At 39.2% G+C, this 13,790-nt stretch overlaps 1 protein-coding gene and 1 non-coding gene across 2 annotated transcripts in view; one reads left to right on the top strand and one right to left on the bottom strand.

Annotated features, from left to right (window-relative positions):
- Positions 1-13,790, top strand: part of ADAM2 (ADAM metallopeptidase domain 2) — a 149,942-nt gene that overhangs the window by 37,273 nt on the left and 98,879 nt on the right. Inside the window, exon 7 of the mRNA XM_037812774.1 lies at positions 3,349-3,405. Within this exon, the coding sequence (XP_037668702.1) occupies positions 3,349-3,405 (57 nt within the window). The remainder of the gene's footprint in view (positions 1-3,348; positions 3,406-13,790) is intronic.
- On the bottom strand, positions 1,702-1,764 carry LOC119517004. The gene has a single exon (XR_005213433.1). It is a non-coding gene; the product is annotated as a U7 small nuclear RNA (small nuclear RNA).

Raw genomic sequence — 13,790 nt, 5'->3', positions numbered from 1 at the left:
TGGAGAAAACATGGTGAGAGGGATGATGCCTCACCAATATGGACTAACTACAATGTGTAAACTCAGAATTGAATCTTAGAACATAGCCTAACGTGGACACAATAATTGTAATAGTCCCTAGATTGTAAGCTCTTACAGCAGTTAACTCTGTCCCTGAATTGTAAGGCCTATCTCTAAACTTTGAGATGCTGATCCCCTAGTGTATAACCTGATTGGTCTCTGGAACAATGCATATCTCTGAGACACCTGAAACTCAGAGCTAGAGCTCGGCAGATATGAATGTCAGTATTAGTGCATACAGCCACTGTCAAAAAAAAAAAAAAAAAAAAGCTGAAAAAGAGCCCAGACTTCAATTAGTGATATGAATGAAGCAGGTCTGGTTAAGACCAGGGCAAGCCAGGCCAAAGGATAAAGGTTGAAACTGACTGTGTTTTAAAACTTCAACTTTCATATGAGACCAAGGGAATAGATATCTATTTGGTACAGGATCTAAATTTTCTAAACGGTACAACTCTACAGTCGATTTGTTCAAACACCACAATTGCATAGAACTTTGAATAGGAAGTGAGATACGGTAGGTTAGTATAGGCTGGAGTGAAATAGTGACACATCCTAGAGTAATTTGGGCAGATAATAAAAAACATATTTACAGCCTCCCCCTCCCCAGCCCCAAGGATCTGGGGGAAGGTGCGGATGTGTTGGACATCCTCACCTGGACTGGTGTTGATGTTGTCACAAACATTGGGACTGGCGGTTTGATGTGCTGAGCCTTCGAGCATGGGGCTTGCCCTTATGAAGCTCATTACCACAAAGGAGAGTCTAAAGTTGTATGTAATGGTGCCTAAGAGTCTCCCCCTGAGTACCTCTTTGTTGCTCAGATGTGGCCCTCTCTCTAACTGAGCCATCTCGACAGGTGAACTCGCTGCCCTCCCCTCTACATGGGACCTGACTCCCAGGGGTGTAAATCTCCCTGGCAACGCAGAGTATGACTCCCGGGGATGAATGTGGACCCGGCATTGTGGGACTGAGAGTATCTTCTTGACCAAAAGGGGGATGCAAAATGAAACGAAATAGTTTCAGTGGCTGAGAGATTCCAGATGGAGTCGAGAGGTCACTCTGGTGGACATTCTTATGCACTATATAGATAACACCTCTTAGGCTTTAATGTATTGGAATAGCTAGAAGTAAATACCTGAAACTACCAAACTCCAACCCAGCAGTCTGGACTCCTGAAGACAATTATATAATAATGTAGATTACAAGGGGTGACAGTGTGATTGTGAAGACCTTGTGGATCACACCCCCTTTATCTAGTGTATGGATGAGTGGAGGAATGGGGATAAAAACTAAAGGACAAATGGGGTGGGATGGGGGGATGATTTGGGTGTTCTTTTTTCACTTTTATTTTTTATTCTTGTTCTGGTTCTTTCTGATGTAAGGAAAATGTTCAAAGATAGATTGTGGTGATGAACGTATAACTATGTTATCATACTGTGGACAGTGGATTGTATACCATGGATGATTGTATGGAGTGTGAATGTATTTCAGTAAAACTGAATTTAATAAAAAAAATGTGATGGAATAAAAGTGAATTTAAAAAAATCAGTTGGTCATAGATTTGCGGGTCTTTTCCTGGAATTTCAATTCTGTTCCATTGGTCTTTTTGTGTTTATGCCAGTACCACCTTGTTTTGTTGTTTGTTAGGGTTTTCCGGATAAAGCCAGAAAACTTGCTAGACATATTCTAAAAGAGCTGTAACCACTTTGTTTTGAGTATCACAGATATGTAGTACAATTTGAAATCAAGAAGTGTGAGTCCTCCAACTTTGGTGTTCTTTTTAAAAATTGTTTTGGCTGTTTGGGGACCCTTGCAGTTCCGTATGTATTTGAGGATCAGGTTTTCCATTTCTACACACTCAAAAAAACTGCTTCTTGGCTTTTTTGATAGAGATTGCATTAAATATGTGTATTACTTTGGGTAATATTAACATCTTAACAACATTAGCTCTTCCAGTCCCTGAGCATGGGATGCCTTGCCATTTATTTAGGTCTTCTTTAACTCCTTTCAGCAGTGTTTCCCAGTTTTCAATGTACAAGTCTTCTGTATCCTTGGTTAAATTTATTTCTAGATACTTTGTTTTTTAGATACTCTTGCAAATGGAATTTTCTTAATTTCCTCTTTAGATTGTTTATTGCTAGTGTATAGGAACTCACTGAATTTTCATGTGTTGACTTCTACCCTGACACTTCTCTGAACATATTTATTAGCTTTAGTAGTTTTCTTGTGGATTCCATTGGTTTTTCTATATATAAGATCATGTCTGCAAATACAGACAGTTATACTTCTTCCTTTATGAGACTGTTTTGAACTTTTGGAATACTAAATAGCAATGTAAACAAGGAAAAATGCAGAGAAATTAAAATAAACATAATCAAAGTTTCCTCAATGTACGAACTTTGATCCTTGTACTCTGCTTCTAGAACTTTTCCCAGTGCTTTAGGTGAAAATTTTTATTATCTACCCTATAGTCTTACAGTGCTTGGAAAACCTTACAGGTCCCTTACAATTTACCCCTAGTGCATTACTCTTAGGTTGCTTTTATGTAATAATAATTATGAAAATAGCTAACACTCTTACTAATAATAGTTGCAGTACTTACTGCTTTATCCCCATTTGTCAGCAGAATCTAAGTCACAGAAGTTAAGCTGGACTTCAAATCCACGTGGCCTGGCTCAAATCCACGTGGCCTGGCTCCAGCATCTGGGCCCTTAACCACTGCGATCTAAGAGAGTGATGAAATACCCAGCACTCAGAATCCCTGTCTTGACACATTTGTGGTCCAGTTTCAAAAGTCAGTCATTTTGACTTTTTGTTCATTTTTTATATAATTGATTTATACAAAGGAAAACTTAACTTATTGGATGAATTCACACCCTGAACACAGGGATATGTCTTTACTCTTTCTGGACTATACACATAATCATAAAACACTTTCATTTAATATTATTGTTTTTAATAAAACTACACACATTTTTTAAGTGGGAAGTTGATGGGAAGATTTCTTCAGAGAGGAAAATAATGTGAGTAACCTAGTGCCGATGAGAATAAGGAGTATGGAAGCTGGAGGAAAGTTTTTTTCTGAGTAAATGAAATGAAAGTGGGTACAAAAGATATGACTGAGAAATTAGCTGAAAAGGATTCTGTTAGCTATTTTTGCTTATATTATCTCATTCTACTTCTGTATTTAAAATCTTATATTCCAACCTTGAATTCATTAACAGTAGTGATATACATTAAAATAAATAAGGAATTCTTTAATTTTGACATGATTTTGTGACTTCTTTTCAGCCATTGTCGGACTTCCCTTACTACATAGAAATGCATATTGTAATGGAAAAACATTTGGTACGTATACACTGATTTATTTGTATTATATCACTTTAAATTAGTAAACAAGGTTTATAAAAATAAGTTGAAACAAAGTTTTAACAGAAAAGTTAGTAATGGTAATTTTTGTTCAGCTTTTAATTCATTTTAAATTATTAGTAATCCAATTTTTATAAAATGTTTACTCTTGACTTCTTAGGAATAATCTAAGTAAAACCAGTTGCTACCTTTAGCATAGTTTCTTAGTAATGTTAAGAGGTAGTCTTATTTTAGAAAAATGATGTAAAATTATGGTATGCATCATAACACTTTTTTAAATTTTAAAAATAATGCTTAGCATTATTTATATTATATAAAGAGGAAGTAAAATTTTCCCACCCATATATGCTTTTTATAGGCAGGGAAAAAAATTGTTAATTTAGGGGAGGGAGCTAGTTTTCTTAACAGTTATTTCAGATTTTCCCCATGAAATGGAACTCTAATTATTTGAAATATGTTATCTTTTTTCTTTTATTTTCTGTCTGAATTGTTCCTTTACTCTGTGGGCAATTTCTCAACTTTGTTCTCTCAAATATATGCAATTTTGCTGTCATTTTTTACAATTTCACGGTGTATACTACCTCTTTTTCATTTTCAGACCTTCCTGTTTTGGATTCATGTATACAAAATCTTTGTCTATCTGTTAGAGACATTAAAATTTATTTTTAAAGATTTTAACTCTCTACATAGATTTTCATTATTATCTAATTGTTTTGGCATCTGAATTTAATATTAAATATTTTATTCAAATGTCTAGTAATTATTTTGATCCCAATGTTTGTGAAAAATAATAGTCTTTGAGCATTAAATATGATATCTGTAGTTTTTCATATAAGGCCTGTTAATTCTCAGTATGCTGAGAATTTTTATCATGAATGGGTGATGGATTTTATAAAATGTATTTTCTATGTCTGTTGAGATGGCTGTGGTTTTAATGGGTCATTTATTCTATTAAGAAAGTGTATTACTGTGCTGGTTTGAATCCGTTATGTACCCCCAGAAAAGACCATGTTTTTTTTTTTTTTTTTTTTTTTTTTTTTTTTTTATAAGCTATTGCAAATGTTTATTTTGTAACCTAAAAATACAGTGCTTATTTACATATATATACACATATACACATGTTGTATATACTTTATGCTATATATACTTTATATACACATACATACACGGTACATAGTATATGTATATTTATGTATATATGTGTATTATATAGTGTGTGTGTGTTTGAGAGCATTATTTGGAGAGAAGGTCAAAATCATTTATCTGAGAATTTGCTTGAATGTGAGACCCAGGCCCTATGGATCTCTGCTCTATGTCAGCCTCCCCGGAGGACAGTGAGCATGGGATATCACAGGATTCAGCTATGCCTGGAAGGGAAGCTTGGACAGAGATTGTGATGTAAGGCCAGCTCTCCTTTCCCTCTTGGTTTTTGGAAGTGACCAGCTGAAGTAACTGGCAAGTAGCAAGAGATATCCTCTTTGTCCTTACCAGCCATTTCTCATTCGGAACATCCTTTGCTAAACACATACATCCCTGCCCTCACCACTAAACAGTAAGCACTGCCAAATGTAAATTGTATTTTTAAAAAAGAAAAGCACTATATGCTGCGTACTGTAACTTTAGTCAAAGAAACTGTGTTAAAGAGAACTCTGTGTTTGGGAGCATTCTGTGACAGAGAGCCACCTAATTTGTTTTTTTTTTTTTTTTTATCATCATTTTATTGAGATATATTCACATACCACGCAGTCATACAAAACAAATTGTACTTTCGATTGTTTACAGTACCATTACATAGTTGTACATTCATCACCTAAATCAATCCCTGACACCTTCATTAGCACACACACAAAAATAACAAGAATAATAATTAGAGTGAAAAAGAGCAATTGAAGTAAAAAAGAACACTGGGTACCTTTATCTGTTTGTTTGCTTCCCCTACTTTTCTACACATCCATCCATAAACTAGACAAAGTGGAGTTTGGTCCTTATGGCATTCCCAATCCCACTGTCACCCCTCATAAGCTACATTTTTATACAACTGTCTTCGAGATTCATGGGTTCTGGGTTGTAGTTTAAAAGTTTCAGGTATCCACCACCAGCTACCCCAATTCTTTAGAACCTAAAAAAGGTTGTCTAAAGTGTGCGTAAGAGTGCCCACCAGAGTGATCTCTCGGCTCGTTTTGGAATCTCTCTGCCACTGAAGCTTATTTCATTTCCTTTCACATCCCCCTTTTGGTCAAGAAGATGTTCTCCATCCCACGATGCCGGGTCTACATTCCTCCCCGGGAGTCATATTCCACGTTGCCAGGGAGATTCACTCCCCTGGGTGTCTGATCCCACGTAGGGGGGAGGGCAGTGATTTCACCTTTCAAGTTGGCTTAGCCAGAGAGACAGGGCCACATCTGAGCAACAAAGAGGCATTCAGGAGGAGACTCTTAGGCACAAATACAGGGAGGCCTAGCCTCTCCTTTGCAGCAACCGGACCATGTTTTTTTAATCCATTATGGGGGCAGACCTGTGAGTGGAACCTTTCGATTAGGCTATTTCAATTGAGATGTGAACCAGCCCATTCAAGGTGGGTTTTAATTCCTTACTGGAGTCCTTTGTGAAGAGGATAAAAGACAGTAAAAGCCCAGAGAGCTCAAAGAAAAATGCCCTGGGAGAAACACGCAAGGACCCACAGGGACTGAGAGAGAAAGCCACTGAAACCAGAACCCAGGGGAGAAGAAACAGCAGATAATCCCATGTGCCTTCCCATGTGACAGAGGGACCCCAGATGCCAGCAACCTTTCCTCAGAGCAAGTGTTCTCTTGTTGATGCCTTAATTTGGACATTTTCACAACTTGAGAACTATAACTTATAGCTTAATAACCTCCCATTATAAAAAGCCAACCCATTTCTGGTATATTGCATTCTGGCAGCTTTAGCACTGAAACAGATTTTTGTACCTGAAGAGTGAGGTGCTGTGATTTGCAAATACCAGAAATTCTGCAATGTCTTTATAAACGGGTAATGGGAAGATTCTGGAAGAATTGTGAGATGCTTGATGGAAAGGGCCTAGATTGCTTTGAAGAGACTGTTGGTAGAAATATGGATGCTAAAGGGACTTCCAATGAGGTCTTAAACAGAAATGATGACTGTGTCATTGCCACCTAGAAGGAAGGCAGTCATTGTGTTAAAGTGGCAGAGAATTTGGCAAAATTGAGTACTGGTGTTGGATGGAAGGGAGAATTTGAAACAATGAACTCGGATACTTAGCTGAAGAGATTTCCAAATTAAATATGGTAAGTGTGACCTGGCTTCTCTTTGCAGCTTATAGTAAAATGCAAGAAGAAAGGGATAAGCTGAAAATTGAACTCTTGAGTACAAAGAAACCAGAAATTGATGGTTTGGAAAATTTCGAGTTTCCCAGAGAATAGCGCCCCATGTGAGGGTTTAACCAGTCACCCATCTGAGTGTGACTCATGATTGGAGATGGAGTTATCCAGGAAGGATTTGTGAAAAGTTCTCTTGTCTGATGGTTTGGACCCCTGTGTGCTGCATGCTAAACTGACAAGTTAGTTGTGGGATTTGTATAAATGGAACCACTGCCATCCTGGACTAAAAGGGACGGAAAAGGGACTTCTAAGGCATAACCATGGAAGCTGAGTCTGGAGAGCGTACCCACCCATGTAGACAGAGACATTGAGTTTGCCCCGGAGTTTGTGGAAGGCAAGCCTTCCTCTCCATTGTTCAGGAAGATTATCACCCTGACCCCCCGCCTCCCTCCCACCCACCTGCACGGCTCTCAGATGCCTGGGGAATTGAGGAGAGCCTGGCTGCCCTGTTGTTCAGGAAGAAAGCTGCGGCCACAGGCAGGCCTCAGAGGGGGTGGAACACATTCCCTGGGGATTGGGGGGAGCCTGCCTACCACCTCACTGTTCTAAGGGGGTTGAGAGTATGTCCCGGAGATGGCAGAGAGTCCAAATGCCACCCTGATGGTTGAAGAGGGTGGATCCAAGAATATCGTGGTGATGTTGGAACCCTCACCCCAGTGTTTGGAGAGAGCAGGACAGCTTCAGAAGCCCTTGGAGAGGGTGGGACTGCCACTATCTCAAGCCCTGAGGATAAAATATCTTTCTGTAGGTGAATCTGAGACTTTGAAATCTAATGGAGTTTTCCCTGCAGGTTTTTGGAACTTTTTTGAACCTTTGACCCCTATTTTCCCTCCAATTTCTCCCTATGGCAGTGAGAACCCTTATCCTATGACTGTCTTTCCTTTGCATACTGGAAGCAGATAACTTGTTCTAAGTTTCACAGGTCCACAGCTGGAGGGGAATTTTGCCTTAGGACAAACCATGCCTGTATTTTGATGAAACTTTGTACTTAATATTGTTACTGAAATGATTTAAAGCTTTTGTGATTTTGTAATGGAATCAATGTATTTTGCACATGGAAAGAACATGTCTTTTGGGGGTCCACAGAGTGGAGTGTGCTGGTTTGAATCTAGTATGTACCCCAAAAGAACATAGTCATTTGATCCATTCCTGTGGGTGCAGACCTATTGTGGGTGAGATGAGATGTAAACCAGCCCATTCAAGGTGGGTCTTAATCCTTTACTAGAGGCCCTTGTGAAGAGGATAAAAGACAGTAAAATCCCAGAGAGCTTAGAGAAAAATGCCCCAGGAGACACAAGCAAGGACCTACAGGAGCCAGAGAGGAAGCCACCGAAACCAGAACCCAGGGGAGAAGGACCAGCAGATGTCGCCTCATGTGGGAGAGGAACCCCGAATACTAGGAGACTTTCCTCAGAGAAATTTTCCTCTTCTTGATGCCTAAATTTGGACATTTTCACAGCCTTAGAATTGTAACTTATAACTTAATAAATCGCCATTGTTTAAAGTCAACCTATTTCTGATTATTGCATTTTGGCAGCTTTAGCAAACTGAAAGAATTGCCTTAATTGATTTTCCAATGTTAAACCCACCTTGCATTCCTGAGATAAACCCCACTTGAACATTGTATATAATTGTTTTATATGCTGTTCATTTCAGTGTGTTAATAATTTGCAAGAGACTTGTCATGTATATACATATTCTGTAAGTCTTTTGGGGGAAATGTCTTGCCTAGTTTTGTTATCATTGTATTACTGCTTCATTTTATGATTGTAAAGTGTTTTCTCTCTCCTTTATTTTAGGGAAGATTTTGTCAAAGATTGACAGTATTTCTTCTTTAAATGTTTGGTAGAATTCTCCAATATATATTCTATATTTTATGTATATCAGTTGATATATTATAATTAGTTCATCAGTGAGATCATAAAACATTTTTCCTTTTGAGTCTTTTATCACTTCAAGGTTCATCCATGTTGTTACCTGCTTCAGAACTTCATTCCTTCTTACTGCTGAATAATATTTCATTGTATGTATATACCACATTTTGTTTATCCATGCATCTATTGATGGACACTTGAGTTATTTCCATCATTTGACAATTGTGAATAATACTGCTATGAACATAGGTGCGCAAATGTCTGTTCACGTCCCTGCTTTCAGATCTTCTGGTTATATCCTGAGTAGCAGGATTGCAGGGTTGTAAGGCAATTCTGTACTTAGCTTCCTTAGAAACTGCCAAACAACCCTCCATGGTAGCTGTACAATTTTGCATTCCCACCAGTAGCGAATAAGTGTCAGATTTATCCACATCCTCCACAACACTTGCAGTTGCCAGTTTGTTTAATAGTGGACATTATGTGTGAGAGGGTATCTCATTGTGGTTATGATTTGGATTTTCCTAATAGCTAGTGAAGCTGAGCATCTTTTCATGTGCCTTGTAGCCATCTGTATTTTATCTTTGGAGAAATGCCTGTCCATTTTCTTTGCCAATTTTTAAATTGGATTGTTTGTCTTTTTATTGTTGAGTTGTAGGATTTCTTTATATATTCTGGATATAAAACTTTTATGAGATATTTGGTTTCCAAGTATTTGCTCCCATTGAATTGGTCACCTTTTCACCCTTTTGACAAATTCCTTTGAAGCACTGAGTATTCTATTTTGAGGATATAATGGGGAAAAACACTATAGATGAAATTAAAAATATACTGGAGAAACACAACAGCAGATTATAAGAGGCAGAAGAAAGAGTCAGTGAGCTAGAAAACAGATCAACTGAATTTGAACATACAAGGGAACAAATCGAGAAAAACAAGGAAAAAATTGAGCAGGGTCTCAGGGAAATAATTGACAACACAAAGCACACAAATACACACATCACGGGTATCTCAGGAGGAGAAGAGAAGGGAAAAAGGCAAGGAAGACTATTCAAAGAAATAATGGCTAACAATTTCCCAAAACTTATAAAAGACATAGATATGCAAATCCAAGAAGCCCAATGTACCCCAAACAGAATAAATCTGAATAGACCTACTCCAAGTCACATAGTAATCAGACTGTCCAATGAGGAATAGAAGGAGAAAATAATGAAAACAATAAGAGAAAGATGATTCACCACATACGAGGGAAGCCACGTTAAGACTGTGTACTGATTTCTCATCAGAGACCATGGAAGCAAGAAGGCAGTGCTATGATATATTTAAGATACTGAAAAAGAGAAATTGCCAGCCAAGAATTCTCTATTCAGCAAAACTGTCCCTCAAAAATGAGGTAGAGTTTAAAATATTCACAGATAAATAGACCTAACTAACCAACTGGAGAAAATGGAGAAAGAGCATCAAACTAATCCCAAAGCAAGAAGAATAATATCTGCTATTTTTTTATGTATTAGTTCAAGTTCTTCTTTATGCTCTTCTAGTATCTTATTATCCTTTATCTCTTTATACATGTTTTCCTTCATTTCTTTGAATTAATTCTGGAGATTTGTTTGCACATCTTTGATTAGTTGTTCTAAATTCTGTGTGTCTTCTTTTTGATCTATTCCTTCAAGTGGGTCATTTCTTCTTGAACTTTAGTATGCCATGTGAGTTCTTGCTGATATCTGGTCATCTGATTATCTTGATGAGTCTATCCTGAAGGTTGATTTCTCTCTCTTGTCTAAGGTTTGTTGCAGGGCACCGCTTTGCCAGTTGGGTCATCTGTATTTCTGAGCCAAAACAGGGCCAGGTACCTGTGCAGGGGGTGTAGACCTGCTCCATTGGGCCTGGGATAGGGCCTAGAGAGGCTCTGGAAAGCCCTGCAGTTTTCCACTGCACTTTCCGGCCTGCCCAGCAGATGGCACTGTTGGGTGACTTAATTGTCTTCAGAAGCTGTTTACCTCCTGAAGCCCACACAGCGTCTGCCTGAACTGGGCTGAAACTGCTGGGTTCCTGTACTCTCACTTCATCAGCCAAAATCTGGCTCAATGTGGGGCTTTGTCCCAGGATTGAGTTTGGTGGAGGACTCCCCCAGCTGCCCCAGTCTGCAGCCATTCCCCAGGCAAGGATCAGCCTTCAGCTGCTGTTTTCCTCAAGGTTGGGGTGGGGGGGCACCAGGACCAGGGGCTAAAAACACCATCTCTGTTCATGTTTCCTCAGACTTTTCATTCCTCCCTGACCTGGGCCTTGAAATGTCCTTCCCCATCCCTTGGGTTCCCAAACAGCTAACTTGGGTAGTTTCTGCCTGGCTATTTGCTGCTTTTAGGGAAGATTTTGTGGTTCCCTCCCTGTTCCTCCATTTGGAAGCTCCTCCTTGCTTCCCTTCTGTATTCTGCCCTCCCTGTGGCTTAAGTCCTGCCGTGGGTCCCTGTGGGCTAAGGTCTCTGTCTGGATATAGGTGGGGATCTGCCTCACTGCTGTGAGAAATTTCATAATCTGTGTTGCCTGTGGGAGGTGGTGGGAGAGGCTGCTGCCTCTGGGACCGAGCTGTGCAGGACCAAGTGAGGGGGAGGGGAGAGTGAGGACCAGCCAGTCAGGGATGGAAGTTTCCTGTGTGGTATTTTTCTCTTTTCAATTCTGTGTTTGTGAGATCCTTGTTCAGTCTATCCCTTCCAGAGCTCTGAACAAATGAGAATTGTCCTTTGTTTTCACTGAATTTCTGGGGAGAAGTTTTCAGTAGGTGCTTACGTCACCATGTTGATGAGTCACTGTAAATGGCTTTTTAACTGCATCATGCTTAGAGCCTGGAAGAATTGTGAGGTGCTTGATAGAAAAGCCTAGATTGTCTGAAGAGACTCTTGATAGAAACATAAATGCTAAAGGTACTTCTGTTGAGGTCTGAGATAGAAATGATGAATGTGTTATTGGAAACTGGAGGAAAGGCAATCCTTGTTTTAAAGTGTCAGAGAGCTTGGTATAATTGAGTTCTGATGTGGATGGAAGGCAGAATTTGAAAGTGAGCTTGGATGTTTAGCTGAGATTTCCAAGCAACATGTGGAAAATGCAGTCTGGCTTCTCCTTGCAGCTTATATACTAAAGTACGAGAGGAAAGGGATAAGCTGAGAATTGAACTTCTGGGCACAAAGAAACCAGAAATCAATGCTTCGGGAAATTCTGAGGTGCTAAAAAAATGAGTCCCCGGAGAATAGTGCTCCACGTGAGGGTTTGACTGAACGTAGATCCAGTCAGCCGTTACAGTGAAATCAGGATTGGAAGTGCAGTGATCCAGAAAGGATCTATGGAAAGTTCTTTTGTCTGATGATTGGGACCTCTGAGAACTACATGCAAAACTGACTGGTATTTTTTTTGTGTGTTTTTTGTTTGTTTGTTTTTTGGTGAGATCTGTATGAATGGAACCACTGCCACTGTAGACTAAATGGGATAGAAAAGGGATGGATTAGAGGAAAAATCACTTCAAGGGCAGGACTGTGGAACCTGAGGTCTGGACCAAAGGCATCTTCCTGGGCCAAGATAGCGCAGGCCACCCGTGTGTATAGAAAGGGTGAATCTGCCCCAGCGCTTAGAGATGGCGGGCTTTCCGCCCCATATTTCAGGAAGAGTGCTGCTGCCCCAGGCTTCAGAGAGCATGAAACATGTTTCCTGGATATTGTGGAGAGTCTGGCTGCCACCTGCTATTCTGAAAGGGTTGAACCTGTGCCCCAGAGATTTCAGAGAGTCTGGCTATCACCCCAATTCTTGGAGAGGGTGGACCCTTTGCCCCAGTATTTTGGGAGAACATGGCTACTGCACAAGTGCTTGGAAGGATGGGGCTGCCAGATGCCCAGAGGACAAAATATTGTTCACAGGTGACTCTCAGACTTTGAAATTTAATGGAGTATGCCCTGCAGGGTTTTGGAGTTGTTTGGAACCTGTGATTTCTGTTTTCTCTCTACAGGAATGGGAATCTTTATCCTATGCCTATTCCTCCATTGTATATTGGAAGCAGGTAACTTGTTCTCGAGGTTTCACAGGTCCACAGACAGAGGGGAATTATGCCCCAGGACAGACCACACCCATAATCGATTTGGATGAGACTTCGTACTTAGCATTGTTACTAAAAATTGTTACTGAAATTTCTTAAGACTTTTGTGATGTAGTGGAGGAATGAATTATGAAGAAAGCCATGTAGACAGAACATGTCTTTTGGGGGTCTAGAGGGTGGAGTTTGGTGATTTGAATCCTGTCAGTAGAGTCCTTTATTAGAGAATGAAATTCAGACACAGAGGAAGCAAGAAGCTGAAATCTAAGATCAGCCGTGATGTTGTCCTTTCCTGCTTATTTGCTACTGATTTTTTTTTTTTTTTTTTTTTTTTGGCAACATGTAGTGCATATGTTTTTTAACCCACTGTGTTACACCCACCTGTTGTAGAGAAACCACTAGATTTCATGGCTTGCTCTGCCTTGGTAGAATTAACACATAATAGAGTTTATGATTGATGGGAAACTATGGTAAAATGCCAAAGATTCCTATTGTTTTTACTATAGATTTAGTTGTATGTTTTTGGTAAATGCTTCTCATATAATTGTATGCCTTTGGTCGATATCCAGAGATCCAAAATTATTTCTGACATTTTTTTTTCTGGTTTTCTTATTTTGTGTGTGTGTAAAGGTTTTGCAGAGCTCATTATTTCACTATTCTATAAATCCTGCCTCCTGGAATTTTTTTGATCCACTAATAGTAAATTCATTTCTTCTTCATGCAGGTTTCCATTTATCCATTACTAGGTTTATATATTTTCTTTTCATAGTTTCTGAAAATGAAATATTTTCATGAAATCTTAGTTTTCTTACTTACTGTAGTCATTTATGAATCTGTGAGTCACTTCTCTTGCATGCATACCAGGAATCAAATGAATGTGAGGTTTTTGCAGTTTATTCCGTTTTTTTCCTAGAGAGTGTAACAGTTGGGTCACCATCCCACTCTCCAATAATATCCATACTTTTATTTTTGTTCATTTCAATATCAACATGAATGATCCTTCTGGTACTATTGATTTTCAATACCTTGGCATCTTCA

This window comes from Choloepus didactylus, chromosome 20, assembly GCF_015220235.1.
Source record: "Choloepus didactylus isolate mChoDid1 chromosome 20, mChoDid1.pri, whole genome shotgun sequence".
Taxonomy (NCBI): Eukaryota; Metazoa; Chordata; class Mammalia; order Pilosa; family Megalonychidae; genus Choloepus; species Choloepus didactylus.
The sequence above is the reverse complement of the archived record's forward strand: the minus strand, read 5'-3'. Positions and strand labels throughout refer to the sequence as shown.